Below are 17,597 nucleotides of genomic sequence, written 5' to 3' on the forward strand. Positions count from 1 at the left end.
GGTATCAAAAAATAAATAATCATTTAAAAAAAACACCACACGCACTTATCTGTTAGATTCTAGTTTCCATAACATTTCTAGAGTTTTTTTTGTCGTTGTTATTATTTGAAAACGTGTGTGGACAAAATGGCTCAGTCAAATATTGCTCCTTACTTAACTTAAAGAGCCGCTAAATAGTGAAACACAAACATGGGGTGACTTCAATTCCACCTTAAAATCTGTGGACGTAACTGTAACCATTACATGGGATGGGCTCTCTCCCTCTCTCTCTCTCTCTCTCCCTCCCTCCAGTGGCGAAACTCTTTTAGTAAAGCTTTAGTGCGTGTGCGTGTGTGTCTGTGAAGTTGTTGTGTTGTTGCGGAACGAGCTGAAATGAGAAGAGGTACTGTCCGGCATGTTGCTGGCTGCTCTGTCTCAGCCTGCGTTAATATTTTGTAGCACACCTTCATCGGCACCTCTTGACTTTATCTCGAGTTTATCACCTTCATCGTATACCTTTAACTTGGGTAAGCCATTATATGTTGTTTGTTTTGAAGTTTTTAATACCTTGGTGTGTTTACTCGTGACTATTTGTTTTTGTAGAATAAATAGCAGGCATCAATGCCTCCAGTGTCCGTCTGATATTTTCCTATTCTGCTGCAAGCTGCAGCAGAAGTTCATGGTGAAAGTTGTGGCATGTCTCATTTCCCTTCAAGTCAGTTTAAAGGTCACTACAGCGCCCTGTCATCGATAATAGGAAAGACAGGTGACCACTGCACGTGCGCCCCATTGGCGCACAAGTTATGGTCAAACGCTTCAATCCCAACAAATAGTTTCCATGAATAACTCATTTAGCTGCATGCCTTAGTTTGTATGTGCCTTAAAATAGTTTGTGTCACCAGCTCCAAGATGACAAGCCCCAGCGTGCAGTTTGAAAAAGACTGTATGTAAAGTTGAATTATAGTATAATTACAGTTGAGGAGCAGTTCCATACAATGCTGCAGGGATGTAAGCACATAAATTGGGATTTAAAGTTATTCCTGATCTTTGAGTTAGGGTAGAAATGTTGAGCAATTCCTCGGACCACAAACTGATTTGCAGATTAATCAAAGCCTCTTTTGTAGCAGCACTTCAGATCAAACTGACCCTGCCGTTTTATTTATTTATTTAGCAAATTTAGTAGTGAATAAAATCTGCTGGTATGTACATTACACATATCTGTCTTTTGACAGTGCTGCTTCTGACTCAAAACATTCTGACTTTCTGTTTTATGTAGCAGCCCTTTTAACCACAAAATGAATAGTTTATGTCAGATGAAAATATCAGCTAATCTTTTTGCTATAACTGATTTCTCTTTCTCTCAGGTCTGGTATTATAGCATTATCTTGATATTTTTGCGTGGTTTTTATTGGTGCATCAATTTCAAAGTTAAATGAACATATCATGTTTTATAATTGGTGATCTAGGGCTTGTTCCGAAAAGCAGGTTTGAGTTATCTGGAGAATTTGACTGAATATAATCTGGAGCAGGTGTTTTTATTGAGATGTTTTAGATTTAAGAGAGCTGTGCAGATGACTCAGCAAAGTGAGACCCCTGTTTTTCTCTTGGATTTTGAAAGAAACAATCAACAAGAACAACGTATTTTAGTTTTTGTCTAGTTTTAGTTTTTAGACAGTGTATTAAAATACTTACCAGTCAGTTTAAGAATAATGCTGGTTCCAATCATATATTTTACATTTGGGTGATGTGGCAACTGAGAGGAATGTCCTGGTTCTTCTGTAACTCATCTCTCTGTGTCCCCTGTCTGTGTAGTTGTGAGTTATGACATCGGAGTGGGAAGATGCCAACACTGTGCTGGACCCTCTGTTCATTCAACAGAATGAGGAAGTATACAGAAACCCCACTGAAGTGAAGATGAGTCAAATCGTGCTGCCCTGCCATGCCAACCACTGTGGGGAGCTGAGTGCTGGACAGCTGCTGAAGTGGATGGACTCCACAGCCTGTTTATCTGGTAGGAAAAGATCAGACAATATCTATTTTTTTTTACAATTTTTTTTACTTAAGGAAGGCTGTAGGACAAGACAATCAGCACAACAAATGCTAATAAATACAATACATGCCCACTTATTGACCCCCTGTCCATTGACACTGTTAACTGCGTTCATCAAGCCAGGGGCCGGGACATAAACTCCAGGTCATGAGTGGTGTGACATTTCTGTGTTAAGCTTTTTTTTTTACACTTGAATGAGTATGTGTGTCATAACATACGCAGTTATAATGTTAATCAAAAATGCATCCAAATGAGCCTTAAAATGCACCTAAGTATTTGATGTTTTTTTTAATGTTGTATTTGTCATGTTATTACACTTTGTGGACTTTGCCATGATTTGTTCTGGTTTCAGACTGTGACTTTGTTTTGACCTCCTTTACAGGTGTTCTTTGAACATCCCTCAAAAATTGTCAGGTGCTATGTTACAAAGTGACAAATAATTGTTGAGATTTTTGTTTGTCAAACTGTTGCTGAAGGTCAAGAATTAATTTTGAAGCTCCTCTCCCAGCTGAGAGAATCAGTTTGGCAATGATGATAATAGGCACACAGTGAAAGATAATGTTTAGGCACTAAGATATTCTGTTGCATCTGTACAGAATGAAATTCATTCAAATTCCAAACATGTCTGAAGTCTTACTGTGTGATATATTATTTCTGTTGGCCTTTATAGTTGCACATATTTACAGATAATGAGCTTTCAATATGCCTGACCCGCAGAGTCTTTGTGGCTTTGTGCTGTGCTAAATATTTGTGTAATCTCTCCTTTCCCAGCCGAGAGACATGCAGGTTGTTCCTGTATCACTGCCTCTGTGGACGACATCCATTTTGAACACACCATAGGGTAAGGCATTAACCTGAATGCTGTTGTGAGAAGGAGCATCTCCAACTGAGAATTTGTTGCAGAGATGGAATACATTGCATGTACTGACTGTGGGGGAGGACAGATAGGCTCCCAAGTGATTTGTATTAAAGTTTTACTGAATCTTGAAGGTACAAAACCACCTGTGTTAAGTAAGTAAATGTATTATTTTTAAAAAATCATGTAACAAAATAATCATTAATAAGCAGATCCTGTACTTTTAAAGGGGCTACATGTAAGTTTTTGCTGTCGCTACATAGCCAACATTAGTATTATCAGTTTACTTGCAAGAGCTTAAGCAAAAACATACATATAGCACCTTTAAGTAAAGCTAGCTACTACAATAAAATGTTTGTCAATCACATTTCTCTTCAGTTCAGGCAGCAAAATGTGAACACTGATGACCAAACTTGTCTTGATGTTGACTGATCATTAATGTCTCTCAGTAGAAAGGTTTCTGATTGTGTCTATTGTATAATCACTGCTCCATTTTGATAGTAAAGAGAAGAATCTGTGTTTGTCTGCTCCAGGGTGGGCAAGGTTGTCAACATCATAGCGAAGGTCAACAGAGCCTTCACGTCCAGTATGGAGGTTGGTTTATGTAGATTTTGATTTCAGGGTAGTGAACGTGCATTACATTTTTGAAAAATTAAATGAATATGGTGATTCTTTTCTTTTCAGGTTGGCATACTGGTGAATTGTGAAGACCTTTATACTGACAGGCAGTGGAAGGTTTGCCACGCCTTCGCCACCTTTGTTGCTAGACGAACTGAAGCCGGAAAGGTAAGAGGCAAAAACCAAAATATGGACATAAATGCATTTTTCTAATGCATGTTCAGCATCCCCTGGGTTTGTGTGTTATGTGTAAACAGGTACAGCTGAAGCAGGTAGTTCCTCACACGCAAATGGAGCAGATGGAGTACAGCCTGGCAGCAGAGAGGAGGAGGATGAGGCTCATCCATGCTGAGATCATTACCGATCTACTGAGCAGCAGCACAGCTCAGCTGGGTACAGGCTGTAGACACAAGGGTTTATAACACAGCACTTGGCCAGACGTCTGTACCATTTCAAATCTGACTGATCAAAGCTCCTTGTTTTTGCACTCTCACCAGGAGAATGCCAGGAGTATCAGAACGCCGTGCCAGCTGAGCGGACACGAGTGGAGAGTGTAGAGCTGGTGTTACCTCCACATGCCAATCACCAAGTCAGCACCTTTGGGGGCCAGATCATGGCCTGGATGGAGAATGTGGCAACGATTGCAGCAAGGTGTGCACCAAGTAGTTACAATGGGACTCAAACTAGCTTCAAAGAAAGTTTCTTGCTGAGAGTTAGAGGAGGAAATTGAAACCAATTTTCACCATCATACCGTTCTTACATTGATTAGACAGTGGTATAGATCTTCTCATCTATCTCTCAGCAAGTAAATTAATTCCAAAAGATAACAGATTTTCCCATTAATTCCTAGTTTACCAAGAGGCTAATGTGGCCAAACAAGACAAAAAACAAACACCTTCCTCTTTTTTCCTCTGTATTTCATCTATAGTCGTTTGTGTAATGCACACCCAACCCTGAGGACCATAGACATGTTCCATTTTCGTGGCCCGTCTCACATTGGTGACCGACTGGTACTGAAAGCCATCGTTAACAATGCCTTCAAGCACAGGTTAGTCTATATACATTGTCGAATTCTTATCACACAAAGGGAAAATAACTCTCAACTCATCCAATAAATGTTTGCAATTTAGCTCTATATCATAAACATTTACAGTGTGTGTTTTTATTGTACATCTTTGTGTGTTCATGTCTTTTTGTGAACCCATTTGCCTGCATACATGGTGTGTTCTAGCATGGAGGTGGGAGTATGTGCTGAGGCCTACCAGGGTGGAGAACCTCTGCGCCATATAAATAGTGCTTTTATGACCTTTGAGGTGCTGGACAGTGACAGGAAACCACGCACGCTACCACGGATACGACCTGAGCCCGTGGTGAGTTTTCTGTGTGTCCTGTTGCTGCCTTAGAGAGACTGAAATGTATAATATAGTGTAAAGCTGAAGTAGAAGTTCACCTAATAAACATCCTTGTTCTCTGATTTTTGTATTATGTTCTTGCATGTTTCATAGGATGGAAAAAGGCGTTATCAAGAGGCCATTGCAAGAAAGAAGATTCGGCTCGATAGGTTAGTATCTCCATTTAAACCATCGTGTTTTGTTCTTTGTAGAGCAAAATTGATGTATCAGATGGTTTATATTGCTTTACTGGAGATGTGTATAATGATGTCAATGTAAACATTGGCACAAATGCAAAAATATGTTTTTTTTAATCTCCTAAAAGCTAATTCCTTTTTAAAAATTCCTCAGTTATTTCATCAGGAAAAGTGAGCCAATAGATAATAAATCAAACTGACTCACATGTGTCATTGAAGAAATAGTCCCTCCAATAGGTGTGGCTTCAACCATCTGGATAGCACACCTTCAGGTCCTACTCGAAATAGTACATCATAAAGCAACATTGTCTACACAAGGAATCATCAAAAAAGCAACAAGCAAAGCAACAAACACATGGAAAATATATATACTTATTCAAAAAATAAAGTGGTATATGATGCAGTATAAAGCAAGGGAAGTAATACAGAAACAGTGTCATCAATGCTTAATTTGTCCAGTGTCGTGCAACAGAGTCCATTGTTTACACTGCTCTGCAGCAGCACATGACTTGGCAGAGCAGCATATCACAGCTGAGCAGACTTTGGTGCAGAGTCTGTCAAGCATAATAAGTTCATTGTTCAACTGTAAAATACCCTGCCTCCAGTATAATCTTTATTCCACTATTTGATAACCAAATTCGTCGGATCATACTGTTGCTAGAATGAAAAGGTTGATATTGGTCATACTTTGCCCCTCATGTGTACAGGAAATACATTATCTCCTGCAAGCAAACTGAAGTGCCCTTGTCTGTACCTTGGGATACAAGTAACCAGGTATAGCAATTTCTGGAAAACAGAAGCATACATTCTTTGTAAAGCTGTCCAGACATTGCCAGTGTATTCAGGCAACTGAGAATTCAGACAGTCCTTTGTTTTTTTGTTGTTTTTTTTTTCAGATGTACCTGAGCTACAACAATGTATCAGCACTTAAACTAATGGATGCCAGAAACAACTGGGTATTAACCTCTGAGAAAAATAAGGTTAGTATTGTTTGTATTACTTTTCCAGTAAGTGGCTTGTTAGATGTGACAGCTGTAGCTGCGAAAGCTACAATATGTATTATTTTGGACTAGAAAAAAAAGAAGTCACAGTGGCTGTGCTCACCATAGGCACGTGTAGATTTAATTAAGTTGTGGAATAACAGAGAATAAATTGGCCCTAAATATTACCTGAAAAAGGTCACGCTCAGAAGATGTACAATTACCACATTTATAATCTCTCATGCAGCCACCAATTAAAGTGGCAGTTTTTACTACATCAAACTTGACGTGTGAATTTAATACCTGGAACAAATCCTAGATGTAGACACTGACCCCACCTCCTCTTTGCTGATGTGCTCTATTCCATAGGTTAGACTATACACACTGGAGGAAAACCACATGCTGTGTTTCAAGGTGGAGATGCATGTCAGTGTCGCAGCGGAGCAGACATTCCACCTACTGTCAGACCTGAGGAGGAGAAAAGAGTGGGACCGACATTATGAGTCAGTAACGTGTTCATATTTGGCTTGTTGCATCATCTGGCGCAGAGCAACTTACAGTCAGTGCAACAGCAGAATGAGCTTAAAGGATAAGTCTGGTGCTATTCTGTGTTTTTCTTACTGACAGCAAATCACATAAAAAGATCCAAACTAACAATGAGCTTCTCTGTCGGTACCTTCCCTACCTGTGGCTCTCTTCTACTGAAGATGCAAATAGTTAAAAACTGCTCACAAATGTGGAGTTTAATTTCTTTTAAAAAGGCTCATTAATGTACTAAAACAGCTGAACGTTATAGTTTTTTTTAGCAAACTTAACTCAAACAGGAGGAAAGGGGGGCATTCATTGTGCATTTAATGGACTTAATATACACATTTGAGCCTTTAGCGAATATTTAGGCAGCAGGATGATGTAGGTGGGATGATGTGGGATGGACCCAAAATAAACCACAGTGCTCCAATTTATGATAAAGAGCATGTCACCCAGTGTGACAGTGTGGGTTTTTTTTTGCTTCTAATGTTTGGAACCCTGTGGCACAGGGGAACAAGGATAAATTAATTGTTGGATTTGGTATTTTCACAGGATTTGTGGCCAAAAGGGGAAATAAATATCACCAGACTGATCATTTTAATTCCTCAGGTCAGGGCCGGCTTTAGGCACAGGCCACCTAAGCTTTCATCTAGTGTGCCACCAGCTGGAGTGGCGCCAAAGAGAAGGAGGAAATATTTTGGAATTGCTCCTGATTTACTTCTATAAGTCCAGCACACCCCCATTGAAACACTGTTCAGACTGAGACAAAGTGCAGAAGGACACTCTTCAGGATGATTCTCACAAAACCTGCTGTTTTTCTACTTTTCTGAGACTGTGGTTCATTTTCTCACTCTGTTATGTAAGAGTCACACACGAGTAACTAGGTAACTTATGTTCCATGCAGACATTATAATATGATCCACAGCAGGATGAATCATAATCACACTCTATAGTGCTGCTGTTAGTGTGGGATTTTGTTAATGCTGAGGTTAATGAGTGTGTCTGAATCTTGTGCAGATCTACAATAAAAATACAGTAAATATTGTGGCAGGACAACCATAAGTGAAAGTCTTATATTAGTAGTAAAATTACAGAGACTGTCTGTAATGAAAAGGCATCAAAGCCAAAAATGAACAGTAACCTGATGATATTAGAATCATGCAGAGATATGAATAATCAGGTTGTGTTCTATGTCATATCCTGAATTTGGTTCAGATCAGGATAATACATAACAGAGACTCATGTACATGTACAGATACTAACTGACAGACGATTGTGATGGCAAGACACAGAAACAGAAGTTGAATAAATAAAAAAGTATTATAAAATTATTGTAATTGTTTTTGCAGCAGTTACGTGGACTGGATATTTGCAAACAAAATTTCATTCAGTAACTTACTAATTTACTTACCTTTCTTAAGGGGTAGTGGCGTAGTGTGGGACGTAAAGCTTGTTGTTGATGCTGATTATTGTGTGTCATCTGCAGGGAGTGCGAGGTGATCAACCAGGCGGATGAGGAAGACACCCTTTATCGTGTAGCTACACCCTCTGTCAGTAAAGGGGGCAAAGGGCAGGACTTTATCTTACTGGCATCTAGGAGGAAGCCATGTGATGCCAGGTGGTTGTAATATACTGCATAATAATCATTTAGAAATGACCCTTCCCACTTTGTCACTTCAGCACTCTCTTTATTCTCGATTTCCTTTTCCTTCTTATATATTACCTTTTTAATCAAACAATGTTTTTGCATTACTGCCTCCCACTTGCTTGTTCATAAAGTCCCGTGATGCTGTCCTCTTTTGTCCCTCTCAGGGACCCATATCTCATCGCTCTGCGTTCTGTCACTTTGCCCACTCACCCTCCCACTGAGGACTACACCAGGGGAGAGGTGCTCTGTGCTGGCTTCACAATCTGGGAAGAGTCCAGTTCTGTCACCAAGGTTGGCCAAATGAGAGGGTCACTGCAGTTTTCCATTCATGCTTTCTATTTAGCACATTACAGCACCACGCTTTAAACAATACAAATTGCAACACAAGAAAAAAGTAACCACAAGTTGTAAAGGTTCACTGTGTCACAACTGACATTTGTTTTGTTTCAGATCACCTACTACAACCAGGCCACGCCAGGTGTCCTCCCCTACATCTCCACAGACATCGCTGGCCTCTCGTCCAGCTTTTACAGTGCGTTTTCCGCCTGTAGTCACTTCCTGGAGGCAAACAAGGACAGCGTGGCTGCTCTGCCACCCTCTGCACTGTGACACAACGGTACTGCCACAGTGTCCCTACAGTAGGATCTGTAGCATCAGTAGGAAGGGTTAAGATTGTCTCTCATCCCGTTTGACCTCTGTTGTGGAGGTGCTGTGCTCTTAAAGAAGCCGTAGTTGAATGTATCTGTGTCTCTCTGAGATTGCAGACGTCTTGGTAATGGATTTATAGTTTCTTTTGTGTTTCTCTTTTTTAAGAACTTGCTACTTTTTTTTCCTGGCAGGATTTATAGGTATGAAGCAAGAGTGCACAATGTTTTTGAGGCTCTTTTGGATTTTAAGCCTCTCAAGTTTTACTAGAATGCTATGGAAAACTTTCTGTGCAATACTAATTCATATGGATCATATGAATCATATTTTGGTGCATAGTTTTAAGTATTTTACACAATCTCACCAATCTGTCATCTTGTTTTTAGTGGCATGCTCAGGCATTACACAAACTAACATAAAGATAAAATGAGTCTAAACTGATGAAGAGGTGTTTGAATCAGCTTCTTTTGGTACAGATTCTTTTCTACCTCCTTGAATAAAATTTTTAAATTATTTGATTAAACCTTAAAATATAAGGAAGTAAAAATGTACATTTAGTGTGTATAATGGTGCTGTTTTATTTTGAGACAGCGATGTATAGTTTTAGAGCAACGTACTTGCACTGATTGTATTATATGCGGACATTCAATGGCCAAGTATCTCACATGACAAGCTGTCTAACTGAAACAATAAACACATTAGACCAGTGGATTATGCTCTTTTGAGCTGTTGTGTTGTTCACCTCCCTCACCCCTGCATTCCTGCCATTCCTTAACCACTTTTTATGAAAAAAAAAAAAAGGACAAACACAGCTTGTAGTTGTATCCCACAGTAACTTGTGATTTTAGTGTTGCACAAGACATGAACAAGAGGAGTCTTCAGTAGAAGTCAGATGTAAGCCTCTTCTGGCTGCCTCTGACTGTGCTTTATAGGAGTTAGTAACAGCTCTGCTTGCTTTCCAGGTATTGTGTTTGTTCCATGATCATCCTGTTTTGCTCACACTACTTCCTGGACAGCAAAACAAGGAGAACAAGAGCGTACGGTAACAGTGATCTGCAGTTTTAAAATAAAAAGAAGTGTAGTCTTCAGTACAGTGTGAAATTTCAGGTTAAATAATGAAATATTGTCAGACACATGCCAGTCAGTAATCCTGTAAAATAAATCTGTCCAAAGCCTCGCATGTATGGATGAGTGTCTTGTGTGACTTGGCCTGCAGCTCAATGTGCTCGCTGCCAGTTCACACTGCTCCGCAGCTCACTGAGCAAAGCCTGATGTGTGGTGTTCTTACCTCGCTCAGTAAGTCAAGCTGACACCTGAAGGCTGTCTTCAGTGCCCACACTCGAGTCATCCTCCTCCTCCTCCTCCTCCTTCCACCTGCAGCCTGTTGGCTGTCATGGTGGGAGGCAGCCTTGTTGATGGAGCTCAGACTCTACGGGCCTCAACATTACAGAATATACAATGTGAGTGGAGGTGGCAGGAGTCAACACCAGAGCTGTACCATTACTAAAAACTGTGACAGAAAAGTATTAAACCAAAGCAGCACAGTTCTGAAATACCTCAGTGAATTAGAAAATGAAATGTTACTATTTTGTCAAAATAGTAGATTCTGTAGTTTCTATATATTTCTATATATCCTGTCCGTGTTGAATATTTTGAAACAGTGACCCATCACTCAGGAAGGTTAAATTAGCAGAAAATGCAAATGCACCATTAAATGAACAAAGGAGGAAAAAAAACAATTAAATCTGAACATTTTACATAATTTTCTGTGGTTAGATTCTAATCTAATTTCCTAGGTCAAGTGTTGTTTGTTCTTCATTGAGCATAGAAAAAAACAACAATACAGACAAAAGACTATGGCGATAAGAAAAGTCTGATTCAAAAATAATAATAATAACAAATACTTGCAGAAAGTAACCAAATATACATGGGTGAAAATTAAAAATAAACAAAATAACATAGTCACTCTCACAATTAAGGTTTCCTGGCTGATTCATCATAAACAATGTATTACTAACAAGGTTAAGGAGAGCCACCTTAAGATTCTCCAGAACATACAGTAGGCTTTTGAAACTCCTTTTCAGCAAAATTGACTTAGTTGTATGATGTTTGTATGTTCTGCTTAAAAAGAAAGAGAACGTGTTGGTAAAATTTTTAGAGAATTTAGCACCCTTCAATATATTTGGACTGATTTAAGCCTCTGTATTTGTGATGTAATGATAAAAAAATATTATATTTGGTACGTAAACCTTGCACCGGTCATGTCCCTCGCCACGCGCTGCGCTCTCTCCCCGCTGCGTTGTAAATACGACCAACCACGTGACGCCACCCGGATGTAACAGTGACAGAGAGAAAGAGAAGTGAAGTCTGAAGCAGTATAACCGTATTACTTATTTGTTAACAGTGTAGTTAACATATTCAATGGACCCTGGAAGCGACTGTATGAATCAGGAATGTGTCCGAAAGCTACAAACTGCTACCAGAGAAAAGCTCAGAAAATTTAACTCTCTGCGGGGTGAGTTTTATATTTGGCTTTGATCGACTGTCTCATACAGATCTGCGCCAGTGTGTCCATCACCCCCAGTATTTAATGCAAAATTACGCTTTTTAATTCTCCAGGCTAAGTTGGTTCATAACTTTCTGCTTATTGTTTTCGTGTCTTGTCTGAAAGGTCGGGAGGTGCAGCGCGGTGACTTTTGGGACGTGGTGGTTGTGACCGCGGTGGATGGGAGGCAGAGAGACGCGTATGAGCTGCAGATCAGGGAGAAAGTTGACAGAAAAGAGCTTCCCCTCGGGATTCACTACAAGGTCTTCTCAGACCCTCCTGGATCTAAAATAGGTGAGGGAAACTGCAGTACTCTGCAGTTTCACTTCATTTCACAGTCCTCTGCATGTGGCAGAGAGTGATCCACAAATCAACAACCTTATTATTATTGTTATTATTATGACCTTGTGTTTTTAAGGCAATGGAGGCTCCACTCTATGTGCACTGCAGCAGCTGGATGACATCTATGGCACGACTCTGGGCAGACTGAGAGTGATCCTGATCCATGCAGGTTTGAGATTTACAAAATTGTCCCCAGTTGCTCACTACACCAATGGATATCAACTATAGTATATAAAGTATATTTTTCTTTTTAATTTTGCCACTCAACAGGGCTCCACTTCTTGACTCTCACATGAAAATGTCAAAATCACACAGCATCACTGTCAGAAATACTGTCAGATAATTTATTTTCCATTTTAAGAAATTAAAAAAAAAAAAAAAAAAAAAAAAAAAAGACCACCACCACCACAGAATGGCAAAGCTAAATATATACAAGTGACTTAAGTTAGTTCTTAAAAGAAGACGAAACTTTACTGAATATTTTCCCCCAGGTCAATTATTCCAAAGTTAAGGGGTTGATTACTGATGCTCAGTCATTTTAGACATCGCAGCTACAGTATGTGATGTTTCCCTCTTTAACTTTTCTCATGTAATTCTAACAGGGGGGTTCAGTCAGCGTTTGCCCAGTGCCAGCGCTCTGGGGAAGATTTTCACCGCTGTGCCTCTGGGCGAACCTCTTTACCAGATGCTGGAGCTCAAACTGGCCATGTATGTGGATTTCCCATCTCACATGAAGCCTGGCGTACTGGTGACCTGTGCAGATGACATAGAGCTCTACAGTGTTGCAGAGGATGCAAATGTTAGGTTTGATAAACCTGGCTTTACAGCTTTAGCCCACCCCTCCCCACTGTCTGTTGGAACCACCCATGGGGTCTTTGTGTTTGATTCACATGAAACATCTGCTTACTCCGAAATGGAGAGCAGTTCCTGCCTGCGCTTCCTACACAAACCAAGCATCAAGAAAATGCAAGAGTGTGGTGCTGTTTGTAAGAGGCAGGGTGGTTGTTTTTCTCCGTCTGATACTGAGTTTGTCTACACAGACAGCACCTACTACGTCCACTTTGAAACTGTAAAGACTCTTCTTAATCTGCTGAAAGAGCTGGGGCCTTTGCACTGTGAGATAGATGCATACGGGGACTTTCTTCAAGCGCTGGGCCCCGAAGCTACAATTGAGTACACCAGCAACACTGCTAATGTCACCAAAGAGGAGAGAGGTCTGGTTGAAATCCGCCAAAAGATCTTCTGTGCTCTACAAGGGACGCCCTTGAATGTCATCCTCCTCAATAACTCCAGGTTTTATCACATTGGAACCACGTCAGAGTACCTCTTCCACCTCACTGAGGACGTGGCACTGAGGAGTGAGCTGGGCCTCCTGTCGTCTGCCTTCAGCATACACATGAATGAAAACTCTGGCTGCTGCGTGATGTACAGCATCCTTGACCCCAGCTGCTCTGTGGGAGCTGGATCAGTGGTGGAGTACTCAAGGCTTGGAGCAGGAGTGTCTGTAGGTAAGGGCTCCATCGTCAGCAGCTGCTGGGTCAGCCCGGGCCTCTCGGTACCTGATGCGGTCTTCATGCATTCTCTGTGTGAACCACCAGGACCGAACTGGGTTTGTAACTGTCGCCTTTGGAATTAATGACAACCTGAAGCACAATGTGGAAGTGCCAGCGTACATGGAGAGGTTGAAGCTTTTTGGGTTCAGCCTGGCAGAGTGTCTGTCCCGCTGGGGGATAGAGAGTGAAGTCCTGAGGTTCTCTGATGACTTACCCAGCTGTAGTTTGTGGAACGCTTGTCTGTTTCCTGTCTGCTCCGATCAGCAAAGCTCTTTCTCATTGTCTCTGGAGATGCTGCAGGCCGTCCTGAGAGGCTCAACGTTCATATTACCCAAAGACACAGTGCTGATGTCCATGCAGGACTGTTTACAGAGTAAGAACCTGGAGGAGATGTTGAAGTTCAGGATGGGACTATACACAGACATCACACGGACAAGTCTGAACAGTTAAAGCTGCTACATTTAGTTGAGATTATGTGTTAAATTTCATGTTGTAAAATACAAGCATTTAAGTACAAGACAGAACTGTGCTTAAATTATTAAAGCAGCTCATGATCATTGAGGAACAGGGACTATGAGCTTCTGCCAGTATGAAGACCTGATAAAGTCGAGGTTAATTTTGATTTTGACATCGGATTTATTTTGTTGTAACATGTGAAATGTAAGTTTGCTTTCTACTTGAAAATGAGATATATTTCTAAATCCTATCTGATCTAACATTTTTGTGTTGTACCTTCTTGTTTTTTGTTGTTGTTTTTTTTTCCAAGATAAGGGGATGAGTATTTGAAAACAGCAGCATTAAAGATTTATACTGTAGGTGTGCTGCCCTCACCAAGCGTACCCTTGCGAGGCTAGACAGCCAGCTAACAAAAGATGACGAATGCGAGGCGACTTTTCTTGGTCACAGGCACAAACTGGCATCTTTATCGTAAAACTGAAATACAACGCAAATCAGTATCCGCACAAAAACGTAAAAACCAGTACACATTTTGCAAAGTAAAATGGAGCTAGCAAGCAAGCTAAACTAAACAACACGCGAGTTAGCCGCTAACATAAAATGCTACAAACACAACACGCTAAACGTACCACCTAAAACTACACACATACAACACTCACAGACTGTAGTGGTCACAGGCTGAAGCGTGTGTGAACATATCCACCAACTTTAAGACCGCGACACTCCGTTACTGTCTTAACTGTTCACCCAGGTAACGTCGCTGAGCGGAGCGGCAAAGATGCCAGTTACAAAATTGACAAGAAGAGCGCTCACTCGGTCGCCGTTTTAAAAAACCAAGAAAGGAGCCGAACACTCTCTGACACAAATTTCATGAACTAAAGAAAAAATATATCTTTTACATTTTTACACTTTTTAACACTTAACATTTATGAATTTTAACATTATTTTAAATCTAAAGACAGCACAGTATGTATGTCAGCATATGTACACTGCGTGCCAAATAATTATGCAAGTGATCTTTTCTTGAAAATCTGGATGGCTGTTGTTCAGAAAAAAATAATGTTTTAGTATGTTTCTAAGGCCTTGTGCTTTAACAAAAGCTTTCTAATATCCTTTATCACAGACGACATGTATATAAGTGTGCCACATTATGATGCAAGTTCTATTCAACTTTGACAATGGGCAAGAAAAGTGACCTGACCAAAGAAGAAAAGAGTCAAATTGTCAAGAGTCTGAGCAAGGGGGACTCTACAAATGATACAGCCAAGAAATTGCAGCGTGACCCCCAAACCATAAAAAGATATGTACAAAATAATCAGGATGGGAGAAAACCCAGAGTAGAAAACGCTTGTCGAACATTATCAAGCCGATTACTAACGTTTACCGTAACCATTAGCAAGAGGTCCGCTAGCCTAGCATGGCTAAACATCTCTATTTCACAACTTACTACAGAACAAGTCGAATTTAAACACTATACATTATAACGAAAGATTCACAACACTCAATTCTTTCATACTGAAACACACATGTCATTTTGAGGAACATTAACCCACCTGTACACAAGACAAAAGAAGCACAACACTTTAACTTCCGCTCGGCTCGGATGCAGGATTTATTCTAGTGTCTGCCTCTAAGGGTTTTATTTTCCTCTCTCCCGCTAGACGCCACCTACTGACCTCTTTGCGCATTACACCATTCAACACAGCGGAATACAAAAAAATGTAATTCACCTACATATTCACTTTAAAGCACCATAAAAATAAAAAATAAAACGAGGTGACCATTTTTACACATTTAACTTAATGTTTATGTCTATATTATCTCTGTCCTCATCAGCCCGTTTTATAACCCTCCCAAAATGCAAAAAACAAAAAACAAAAAAACAAAAAACAAAAATGCAACTTGCATAAAAATTTGGTAGGCAGTGTAGACAAACAATTGTGAGTGGTGGCAGTGGCGGTTTTTGGCACGGGCGAACCGGGCAGCCTCCCGGGGCAGCATCACATGGGGGCGGCATCTCCCAGCATGCACCACAAGCATGCATGTATAAAAGTGGCACCCTGACTCAGAGGGGTGGGCTACAGGAGCAGAAGTCTTAATTTTTTTTTTTTTTTTTTTTTTTTTTTTTTTTTTAAACTAATAGATTTGTCTGACCCCAAGCTGAATGTGAATACAGCAAATGTTTCTCAAAATGGTGTTCGGTGAAATACCTGTCTGAACCTGAAACAGACAAAGCAGGTAATGGGAAGCTGGTGACATTTTTGATATTAAACATGTAAATTATGACATATCATTAGAAACCAATTTCTGGAAAAGATGATATCCTCCTGAGACCCGCCAATTCATTTTTGTCCTCTGTGGGGGACATGAGTCTGAGACCCCTAGGTCAAAATATCATTTATACAATCTATCTCTGTCATACGGTCCATCTAAGTGGACATCCTGGGCTTTCTTGTTATGCCTCAGTTGTGGGGTTGGTCCAACACAGCAAATGCACTGTCTTTTCCAACTTCCACATTTTATGGCAACAAGAGAGATTGATTTTTTTTGCAGATATTTAATAAGATTTTTTTAAAAGGCACAATAATTTTAACCTGTTCAAAACACATTTTTGATTCAATGTCCTTTGTAGTGGACATCAGGACTTACTAACCCCAATTTTTAAGACATTAGGGAGCAGAGAGGATTTTGCTAAGAATTGTGGAGGGAGATTGTGTAGAAAGGGAAATGAAAGCAGTTTTAGTTCACTGTTCACACTGTTGATCAAACACACACACACACACACACACACACACACACACACACACACACACACACACACACACACACACACACACACACACACACACACACACACACACAGGCACAGTACACAATCATTTAAAAGCTTGATTTGGCAAACTATTTACCCTATTGATTTACAAATATCTGCTAAAATGGATTAAACTTATGTCTCCTTTCTTTATCACTTAAGTTTCAGAATTCATCAGAACTGGAAGCCCTCTGACTGAGAGTTTGAGCATTCAGACATTCTTGGGCGTTCTCCTAAGTTTAAATTCTTGGCTTTGGCACCATCTTTAACTACATCATTTAGTTAGACTGAATAGTTTTAATTAATTTTGTAACATAAAAAATAAAAAAACAAAAACATGTTCTCTTCTTTGGCCCTGATTTGCTAACTGGCATCTTTCATCTTTGCATACAGACCAACTGACAAGTTGCAATAGTAAAGGTCTGACCGAAATGTGCTGATTTCCTCCTTCATTTAAAATGAGATCCATAAAAACAGTTCAAAATTCAAGTGTTGCAATCAACATTGCAACATGATTCTTTCAACCACAACACTTAAATTATCATTAAAAAAATCACAAAAGCAAAACCTTTTTTTTCCTCTGGGTCTCAGGAGGATATGGACATGTCCTTTGTCTTAGACCAACATCAGGCATTTTTCTTAACAGGCCTTTATTTACATTTTTATTTTTTGGTTAGGTGTAACTAAACATCATTAGCTTCATTTGTCATTGTCATTAGTTTAATCCCTGCTTATCCCCTGCTAGTCCCTTATCAAGCCAGTAAAACGGTAGAGAAATGTAAAGTGTAAAAGACTCTCATGCATCATACAAAAATGGCTTTGGCAACCTATCTGGGATAGTGCAGGACAGTGATTTGCTTTGTTTTATAGGGTACGTTTATACACACACACACAGTCAAACTGACACATGCTTGCTTGCATTTAGAGAGAGATTAGTTGTCATAGTTGTTGAGCATTCCACTCAAAGGGGTTTATTTTTAGCCCACAGCCATGATCC

At 40.0% G+C, this 17,597-nt stretch overlaps 2 protein-coding genes across 3 annotated transcripts; both read left to right on the forward strand.

The window, feature by feature from the left end:
* Positions 1 to 330: 330 nt before the first annotated feature.
* On the forward strand, positions 331 to 9,595 carry acot11b (acyl-CoA thioesterase 11b). 2 transcript variants are annotated; one of them, XM_041041200.1, is made up of 16 exons: positions 331 to 506; positions 1,792 to 1,990; positions 2,801 to 2,870; positions 3,419 to 3,479; positions 3,570 to 3,671; positions 3,761 to 3,896; positions 4,001 to 4,154; positions 4,432 to 4,551; positions 4,735 to 4,873; positions 5,009 to 5,064; positions 5,799 to 5,865; positions 5,988 to 6,071; positions 6,441 to 6,574; positions 8,086 to 8,217; positions 8,412 to 8,538; positions 8,698 to 9,595. In XM_041041200.1, exons 2-16 carry the CDS (start codon positions 1,801 to 1,803, stop codon positions 8,854 to 8,856), a joined length of 1,731 nt encoding a protein of 576 aa, XP_040897134.1. In that variant the 5' UTR covers positions 331 to 506; positions 1,792 to 1,800; the 3' UTR covers positions 8,857 to 9,595. The 2 variants fall into 2 exon arrangements, with proteins under 2 accessions (XP_040897134.1, XP_040897135.1); XM_041041201.1 differs by lacking the exon at positions 8,412 to 8,538.
* A 1,645-nt stretch (positions 9,596 to 11,240) lies between these two features.
* Positions 11,241 to 14,042, forward strand: fpgt (fucose-1-phosphate guanylyltransferase). The gene is given in 5 exon segments (XM_041041139.1): positions 11,241 to 11,407; positions 11,564 to 11,731; positions 11,856 to 11,948; positions 12,382 to 13,363; positions 13,365 to 14,042. Coding segments are annotated over 5 exon segments (1,755 nt in total). The 5' UTR covers positions 11,241 to 11,313; the 3' UTR covers positions 13,783 to 14,042.
* The last annotated feature ends 3,555 nt before the right edge of the window (positions 14,043 to 17,597 follow it).

Source organism: Toxotes jaculatrix, chromosome 6 (genome assembly GCF_017976425.1).
Source record: "Toxotes jaculatrix isolate fToxJac2 chromosome 6, fToxJac2.pri, whole genome shotgun sequence".
Lineage (NCBI taxonomy): Eukaryota > Metazoa > Chordata > Actinopteri > Toxotidae > Toxotes > Toxotes jaculatrix.